Source organism: Neophocaena asiaeorientalis, unplaced genomic scaffold (genome assembly GCF_003031525.2).
Source record: "Neophocaena asiaeorientalis asiaeorientalis breed wild unplaced genomic scaffold, Neophocaena_asiaeorientalis_V1.1 scaffold118, whole genome shotgun sequence".
Classification (NCBI taxonomy): Eukaryota; Metazoa; Chordata; class Mammalia; order Artiodactyla; family Phocoenidae; genus Neophocaena; species Neophocaena asiaeorientalis.
Window position 1 is genome coordinate 2621341 of NW_020175528.1, and position 9720 is coordinate 2631060.

Below are 9720 nucleotides of genomic sequence, written 5' to 3' on the forward strand. Positions count from 1 at the left end.
TCTTACTTTAGACGCTCCTCAGGAATGTGGGGTTCTGTGCTCTCTCTCAGAATGGTCACCTTTCTCTGTTCCCATCATGTGCTGAGCAGAGGTCTTCATATTCTGACCATTCATCATCCAACTCCTTGACTTAGAGCGGTTTTGTGTAGAAGTGGAAGTTGGCATCATACAAAAATGGTCCCTGATGAACTGTACCAACAGAGTATATGCAGGAGAAGCCCTTGGAGGAAACTGATGTAGGCCTTGAGTATTTTTCTGCCGAATGACATTCATGATTGTGCCACGAAAGTCAAAAAGGAGTGACGAGGGCTTCCCTGGTGGCGCAGTGGTTGAGAGTCCGCCTGCCGATGTAGGGGACACGGGTTCGTGCCCCGGTCCGGGAAGATCCCACATGCCGCGGAGCGGCTGGGCCCGTGAGCCATGGCCGCTGAGCCTGCGCGTCCGGAGCCTGTGCTCCGCAGCGGGAGAGGCCACAACAGTGAGAGGCCCGCGTACCGCAAAAAAAAAGGAGTGACGAATGTTAGTGGTACTGTTTTGTTGTAAAAGTTTACTCCTATCCCCCCTCCCCAATACCTGATTCATTCTTGGCTATTTAATGGGTACATAGTTCCCATGATATCCTAATTTTTGATAAGTAAAAGTTGAAACCAAAATTTTTGACTTTTTTTTTTTTTTAAGGGAAAGATCATACTTCCTTTTAAATGTGTTTACTTTGGGACTTGCCTGGTGGTCCAGTGGTTCAGCACTTTCCCTGCCGGGGCCTGGGTTCAGTCCCTGGCCTGGGAACTAAGATCCCACAAGCCTCGTGGCATGGCAAGCAAGCAAGCAAATGAGCAAATTTAAATAAATTTAAATAAATAAATAAAGTTAAATAAGTATATGTGAGTACTCTGAAATTTTGGTTCCTGTTTTTGGTTGAATTCAGTGTAGGCTGGCCTGTCTCTGGTACCATGTATACCCACACACCAACAGTTCTTATTGAGGATTGTGGTACCGTGTTTATTAGTGAGTGCCTTGCAGTAGCCTAAGCTCATTGAGGGCAGGGTCCACAGCAGACTGGCTCCCCGTTGTGCCCCTTTGGTCTAACTGTGTCAAGTGCACAGCAAACATTCGAAAAATCGTTGAATTGTCTCCCTCTCCTTCCTTCCCTATCTCCAAGTTGTAACCATTTTACTCCTTCATCCCCTTTGGATCTATCTCGTTACCTCCATCTCTGCTGAAAACACCCTTTTGTAAGCTAACATTAACTCACATGTACCCCTTTCTTTAGGCCCTTCATTTATGATTTTATCCTCAACACCCGTCTTACCCACTACACTGTAAATTACCTCCATAAGGGCAGAGGTAATGCGTTTTTATGTCCTCACCATTCTATCTTTTGGGCCAAGAGCATCGAAGGCATTCAGATAATGCTGTAGCCGTGGCTAGTGCCACCTAATGGTGACAAAAGAGATCTGTCTGTCACCCAGTTTGTATTGAAATGAAATAAACGGCAAAGCGCTAGATAGCAGTCGACTTTAAAGGAACAGACTTAACATTCTTTCCCTAAAATTTTCCAGTAAATGGCATTGCTCTTTTTGTCTTTGAAGAATGTTGTCCAAAGGATGATATATTTCTGGTTGTGTTTAAGGTCCTTTTTGGCTGTTTCCTTTTTAGCATATGGCTTAGAAGAACAGAAGAATCTCACAGATTGTCACAGTGGAGAGCTTTTTGAGCAGAAGGGTCCAGAATATACTTCGTGTCAGTTTCCTCTTGTCTTACTTGAAGCATGCAGTGGTGTGGATGATCCCGAGTTTGGCTACTCCACAGGACACCCTTGTATTCTTGTGAAAATGAACAGAGTATGTACATAATTTATTGCCGCGGCTGCTTCTTCCAAATCTCTTCTGTTAAGAAGCTGGCAGCTCTTTATTCAGTGCTCTCTCACTTGGTGGTAGCTTGTGTAAAAAGCTAACAGTGATACTGACCTTTGGAAAATTAATACAGAAAAAAACAATTGGTTCGTAGATTAGTCATAAATTAGGGAGTAACGCAACTTCAGTTTTTCTCTTTTGGAACTAGCTGTATGCACTTCAGCGTAGATCAGAGCTTCAGGGATCAGGTATTCTGGGGATCATGCCCACAGCATGGTTGTGTTAATGTGCTCTGCTCATCTTTGCATCCTGTGTGGCAATGTAATTTAAAATCCCACGGCAAACTTACAAAGTTTTGGCTTATTTAACTTTTTCTGAATATTTAGTAGCAAAGCATAGCTTTATAGTATATGTAATTCAATAGTAGAAATAGAGATAAATTTGCATTAAAATGAACCCAGCAGCATCTTGCCATGTTGTCCAGAGAAAGTGCCTGAATTGTATAGCCATTAGCAAACCAAGAAGCTAATGTGCTCTACATCTAAGTAACAATGTTGTGGAGTCATTGTGCAAAAGGAAGATGCTTTCCTTGCATAATGAAGTGATCTCCAAACCCTGTGCCTTGCTGCTCTATAAATGGTACTGCAGAGTTGTGTTCTGATACAGTTAACCTGTTGAGGCCTGTACGGTCTCCCTTGAAGAATGAGGTAATTCCTGGTCATTTACGCAGAGAAAAGGCAATTTCCTAAACAGGTGCAGGCCTCTCAAGGGCTTGAGTTTACATATCACTAAAGTTACCATCCCTAATAAAACTAAAACTTGAGTCTTCTGAAGTTGGCACTGCTAAATAAGGAGTTTCCCTGTAGGGAGAGCCAGCTAGACCCTTAAGCTCCCAGACTGGCTTCCCTCCAGCCTCTCCTTCCCCTGTCCCCATGGACAGCGACAGTTTCTGATTATCTCATAGCACTCCGGAAATCATTCTGAAACATTGCCTGGCACATAGTAGGTGCTCAATAAACATTTAATGGGATGTTTTAGCAACACTTAGGAACTAAGGTTAACAAAGTGGAGGTGAAACTGAAGGCAAGATGGGTAGGCCTGGAAGTGGGAGCAATCTGAGCAACTATTTCAAGGGGACCCCTACTTTCCTCAGAAATGCTAGGGAGCTCATACATACCACATACTGTTAAATAAAGTAGAAATGAGTTTTCACAATCCACACAAGAAACCCAGATAGTTTATTCCTCGGTGTCTGTGGGGAATTGATTCTAGGACTCCTGAGGACACCAAAATCTGGAGGTGCTCAAGTCCCTTATATAAAATGGCGTAGTATTTGCATATAACCTGTGCACGTCCTCCTGTGTACTCAGAAGCATCTCTAGAGTACTTATACCTAATTCAGTGTAAGTGCTGTGTAAAAAGTTGTCAGCACACAGCAAATTCGAATTTTGCTCTTTGGAACTTTCTGGAATTTTTTTCCCCCAGATGTTTTTGATCTGCGATTGGTTGAATCTGCAGATGTGGAACCCCCGCCCCAGATAGGAAGGGCCAACTGTAATGTGAAGCCAGGTGATCTAGCTTGTAAGGTGAAGTAGATCCATTCCCTCCAACAGGGATGCCTTTTGTAATCCCTGCCTCCTAGGAGTCTCTTCACAACACCTAGACTGATGGAAAATCTGTTCCCAATATAAAGCCAAGAGAAGAAATGCCAGTTCCTTCTGCCACAGGACCAACCTTCTGAGTTTGTTTTCTTTGTCAGCATGTCCTCTGAATGATGAGGATGTGAGATTATACTTGCCGCTAGGGCAGAACTTCACAGGCACGCCAGGAAGGCATCATGAGGCACACAGGGATCGGCAGTGACATGTCGCATAAGGGTGTAGCAGGGCATTTAATCCCAGTATAGTTTGTTCCAATATCATTGCAAGGGCACGGATAGTTACTGCTCTTGAGATTATTATTTCGGTTGCAACAATACCTGTCTTTCGGGAGGAGTACTTACATTTTACAGGCATTCACATTAAAATGTATATAAATTATAAAATTATAAATTAAAATGCATACAATTCAAAAGGCCAAAAAATCCTCTCGCAAAATATATGGATAAATATCTGTTATCATTCATACAGAGTTAGTTATATCAACGACATAAATGAAAGCCTCATTACATAGAACTGAGTGGTGCTATGAGAGTCCTCAAAATGGGATTCATTAAGTGTATGTGTTTTGTAGAACAGATAGATGTGAAATACAACAGGGCTCTGTGGAAGCCTTATGGAAACATGGTAGGGTTGTGACCTAATCTATTTTCATGAAGAACAGTTATTATATTACGCCTTTGCCATTCTTATTGGCATTAATGATGTGTTCATATAAATAACGAAATGTAAAGGTTTCTATTTATTTCTTGTTTTAGGGTAGCAAAGTGCAATGCTGTGTTTTGGTCAATTCGTTGATAACTGATTTATTTTCTAAATTGCCCCAGTACTATAATAAGATAGATAATTGGTAAGATTATTATATTGAAAAGTCTGTTCTAATCCTCTAAAATAAAATTAAAGTAAAAGGCAGAGGTAACAGGGTTCTAATGCAGTGTTAGTGTTCATCTCAACCCTCCCACCCCTGTGTCCCCAGCAATGAAGGAAGAGGTTCTGTTGTATACCGTTGTGATGTTTCAGTTAATCAATGTTTCTTTACCTTAGATAATTGGATTAAAGCCTCAAGGAGAACCAAGGATAGAATGTATTTTGAAGGTTAGTATTCAGAAAATAACCCAACTTCTGTTAAAACCTTAGTGTATCTTAAAAATACTTTAAAAGTCTAATGAATTTAGTCATTTTTTTCTTCCCTGTCACATTTTTAAAGTCCATTGTAGTGCCATTCTTAGAAGAATGAAACTCCACCGACCTTTGGGGGTAGCCCTTCTCTGTTTGCTAATGATAATTGAAAAAGACTTGTTTTCCATGTGCATTTGATGTCACATACTTTGCCTTTATATTTACATATACCATATTTCACTGATTTTAAGATTCATTTTCTTTTTTCTAGCTTGATAACACCAAAATTGGGGTTGGCCTTATAACTGACAGTGACTTAATAGTGTATAAGATTTTTTTCTTTCTTAATAGTACATAAATTGGTGTACATCAGTGGCATCTGAGATTTAATGAAAAAACATGGTACATTTTCCTTAAGGAGGCATTATTTTGCTCTCTCATCCCTACTTTATTTTTTCCAGAGCACTGTGCTGTTTTCCTTTCATAATTTCTTTTGTTTTCTCTCCATGCTGCAAAGTTCAACTAAGACAAATATGTAAATGATGGGTAAGAGTTCTCAGGAGAAACTGTTAAGTTCTAAATTTAATTTTATCGTTGTGTAAAATATTAGCATTCCAGCTCCAGTTAATGTGTCAGAAGTGTCTTACTTGAAATGTTACATTGAAATCACTTCTAAAGTTGTTTGCCAAAGAAAACTGTAATCCCTTTTAACGATGAATGGATTTCTTATTTGGGCAGAAACTTCTTGCTGGGTGGTTCTCAAATCTGATCATGCATCAGAATCACTTGGAGGGTTTCTTAGGTCCCAGTTCTGCAGTTTCTGACTCAGTAGGTCTGGGGTGAGGCTGCAAAATTTGCATTTTTAACTAAAGTTTCCAGGTGATGGTGATGCTGCTGGTCTGGGACCCACACTCTGAGAACTCCTGCTTTAGAATATCCTTATTGATTTATTTTGAGTATTTATTCACGATTTAGAATAGAATGAAAAGCTGGGAAGTTTGTGGTTTTCTCATCTGGGTTGAAGTATGCATGTGTGACCACAGGCAGCTCACTTTATCTCCTTATGCCGTAGTCAGCTCAGCAGGAAACTTGGATTAAAAAATCAGAATCTCACTTAAAACCAGATGCTGCATCTAAGCTGAGTTTTTCTTGGTGTACAAATCCTTCTAAAAATCGAGTGAGCTTCTACTGGCATCTCAAAACAGGAGAAAACGTTACACCTACAAGACAGATTTAGGAAATGTATTGTGTAACTCTGTGATCCCCCTTGCTTGCAATTCTTTCCAGTAGAAGGTTCCCGAGGCTGGCTGTGAGCCTTCAGCCAGGTGGAAGTGCTGATTTTATGAGCATCCTGTGTGCAGGAACTTTTGCCTCTGCTTGTGAGCAGACAATGTAGATATACTTGGAACAGTGGGTCTGTGGAGCCAACACCATCAAGAAAGGAAAACACACACACACAGCCAGAAGGACAAAAGCCTTCCACTCCCTTCCTAAGGTTTCACTTCTGTAAGCCTTTGGCCAGTATAAACTCCTCCGTGTTAACTCTTCACTTAGGATTATAAATGGATTTTTCTCCTTGTTATCTGTTATGTATCTTTTGCTTCTAGAACCGTTGGGGGAACTATTCTAGAATAGTTGGGGGAACTTCTAGAATAGTTGGAGGAACATCTGGTCTAATGACTCAGATTTCAATTTGCTGTCCCTTTTGCTTTGAAGAGTTGTGTGGAAAGTACATAAAATAATCAAAATAATAGATGGGGTTTTTGTTTTGTTTATTTAGTTGTGGAATATTTTTGTTTTTAGAAAAAACACACAAAATTGGAGGAACTCTTTGTAAAACTGCATTTTACTCGTAGGCTAGTCACAAAGGAGTAATCAGGTGGAATCCATAAATTTTCGAGGTGTGGCTCTGTGAACAGATGGCAACATTTACTGCATATCACCATATTGCTGTTTTCCATTAGATTTGTCTATAATCAAGTGCTCTTAGTGTAAATTCTTTAGTTGACTTACTTTTTATATAATACATTTGTCTTTTATTGTGTCTTGTATTCTTAACTTTGATCTGCTTTTATTTATTTACAAGGATTTTTTTTGTCTTGTTTTTGTATTTATTTATTTGGTTGGGCCTGGTCTTACTTGCAGCAGGTGGGCTCCTTAGTTGCAGCTTGCCAGACCCTTAGTTGCAGCAAGTGGGCTCCTTAGTTGTGACATGCGAACTCAGTTGAGGCACGCATGTGGGATCTAGTTCCCTGACTAGGAATCAAACCCCTGCGCCCTGCATCGGGAGCACGGAGTCTTATCCACTGTGCCACTGGGGCAGTCCTTTAATTGCTTTCATACAAGTTAAGAGTCCTGGAAACACTAAAGCATTGATGACAGAACATGCTTTTAGAGGTGGCCTTTAATTTTAAAGGATGGTTCCTGCTAAAAGATGTAACATTCATATTTATGTCATTAGTGTTTTTTTTAATTTTCTTACAAAAGTGAATCGTGTTCATTTAAGAAAATTTAGAAAAATGCAGAAGGAAAACATTTGGTAAATGCTACCCAGAGTTAATCACTGCTTAGAACATTTGGTGTGTGTTCTTCAAGTTATTTACAGGTGATGACTCTACAGTAGAACCAAAATACATTAGTTTTAAACCTTTATTTTGTTTTCAGTGGAACTTAGTGACTGCTAATAGACTCTTGGACTTAGTTGCTCATGGTTTCCAATATGATGCCATTCGTATACTTAGAGAACCATGACATGTAGCTTCACCGTAAAGTACCTCATCATTGTTCAGATGTGCATTTTATTATTTCACAGTTTCTAAATGTTAATTTTAAGTAAAAGTCTGCCAACGTGATGGCTTAGGCACAAACCCGTAGAACAATTAATTGAGCATGTGACCATAACGCTGAGCCTCAGTTTCCCTCTCTATAACTGATCCTACACACTTAAGGGTCTTAGGCCTAAATGAGGTAAATATAAACTGAGTGTGGTATGTGGCTGAAAATGCACACTGAAGTGCTCAGTAAACTGTAACCCAGGACTTCCCTGGTGGCACAGTGGTTAAGAATCCACCTGCCAGTGCCGGGGACATGGGTTCAATCCCTGATCCGGGAAGATCCCACATGCCACGGAGCAGCTAAGCCCGTGCGCCACAGCTACTGAAGCCTGCGCGTACGTGCCGCAACTACTGAGCCCGAGTGCTGTCCGAGCTCTGCAACAAGAGAAGCCACTGCAATGATAAGCCCACGTACTGCAATGAAGAGTAGCCCAGGCTCGCCACAACTAGAGAAAGCCCGCGAACAGCAACAGACCCAACACAGCCAAAAATAAATAATTAATTAATTAAAACCTTTTACATTTTGGGGAACATCTCTCTGTTTCTATGAATTATTAAGGAAAAATAGGTTAAAAGTAATTAATGGGGCTTCCCTGGTGGTGCAGTGGTTGGGAGTCCGCCTGCCGATGCCGGGGACGCAGGTTCGTGCCCCACTCCAGGAGGATCCCACGTGCCTCAGAGCGGCTGGGCCCGTGAGCTGTGGCCGCTGAGCCTGCGCGTCTGGAGCCTGGGCTCCTCAGTGGGAGACCGCAAAAAAAAAAAAAAAAAGAAAAAGAAAAGTAATTAATGTACAAAAGTACTTATATCAAAGTGACTATTTTTTTCTCCTATATAAAATGTTACTTTGGACTTCTTTTAGCATGTATTCTGGTTTTTTTAATTTGTTTTTCATTTTTATTGGAGTATAGTTGCTTTACAATGTTGTGTTTCAGGTGTACAGCAAAGTGAATCAGTTATACATACACATATATCCACTCCTTTTTACATTCTTTTTAGACTTTTTTAAAATTAAGGAGTACAAACGTAGGGTGGTGTTTGAATGGTGAATGAAAAATGGCTTCTACAGTTTCCTTAGCCTTGTTATCACCTGTTCTTTTTTTTTTTTTATAAATTTATTTTTGGCTGCATTGGGTCTTCGTTCAAGCGGGCGCTGCTCTTCCTTGCGGTGCACGGGCTTCTCATTGCAGCGGCTTCTTGTTGCGGAGCACAGGCTCTAGGCGTGCCGTACTTGTGGCACGTGGGCTTAGTTGCTCCACGACATGTGGGATCTTCCCTGACCAGGGCTCGAACCCATGTCCCCTGCGTTGGCAGGCGGATTCTTAACCACTGTGCCACCATGGAAGCCCCTCTCCTGTTCTTTTTACGTATTGTTGATCTGGATCGTTAGAACTTGCCCTTTTTGTGGGTTGTCATCGCTTTATGCTTTGCTGTCTTGCCTGTGTCGCTTGTCCATGTGTTTCTCTCACCCCATGCACATCTGCTGCTTCAAGGTGGTTAAGGGAAGTAAGCAGAATACCGCTTCCCTTAGAGAAGATTCTTACTTTTGCTATCGTGTTTCATGTATGCTTTCAAAAGTAAAAATTCGTTTATTCAAATCTAGAGTGCAAACATTTAGTAACGTTTTGTTTTAATTAGTGCCTTGTGAAGTTGCCACTGATTTTAATCATTGTTGTCTGTCATCTACTCAGTGTGTGTAAGTTACAGTCATTAATATTGGGTCTGCTCAGAATGTGTTACATGAGAATTTTCATAAATTGCTTATTCTTCAAGAAGAATACTAGATTTGGATCATTATCTTGTATATCAGGTTTTGAGGTATGGCTGATTTATAATATTACATAAGTTTCAGGTGTGCAACACAGTGATTCACGGTTGTTAAATATACACTTCATGTACAGTTATTATAAAATATTGGCTATATTCCCTGTGCTGTATAGTTTATCCTTGTAGCTTTATTTTTTTTATAAATTTATTTTATTTATTTATTGTTTTTGGCTACGTTGGGTCTTCGTTGCTGCATGCGGGCTTTCTCTGGTTGCGGTGAGTGGGGGCTACTCTTTGTTGCAGTGAGTGGGTTTCTCATTGCGGTAGCTTCTCTTGTTGCGGAGCACAGGCTGTAGGCGCGTGGGCTTCAGTAGCTGTGGCACGCGGGCTCAGTAGTTGTGGCTTGTGGGCTCTAGAGCGCAGGCTCAGTAGTTGTGGCACACGGACTTAGTTGTTCCGCGGCATGTGGGATCTTCCCGGACCAGGGCTCAA

At 40.9% G+C, this 9720-nt stretch overlaps 1 protein-coding gene across 1 annotated transcript in view; it reads left to right on the forward strand.

The window, feature by feature from the left end:
• Positions 1–9720, forward strand: part of ATP1B3 (ATPase Na+/K+ transporting subunit beta 3) — a 44242-nt gene that overhangs the window by 28596 nt on the left and 5926 nt on the right. Inside the window, exons 4-5 of the mRNA XM_024769096.1 lie at positions 1657–1841; positions 4556–4606. Of these exons, the coding sequence (XP_024624864.1) occupies positions 1657–1841; positions 4556–4606 (236 nt within the window). The remainder of the gene's footprint in view (positions 1–1656; positions 1842–4555; positions 4607–9720) is intronic.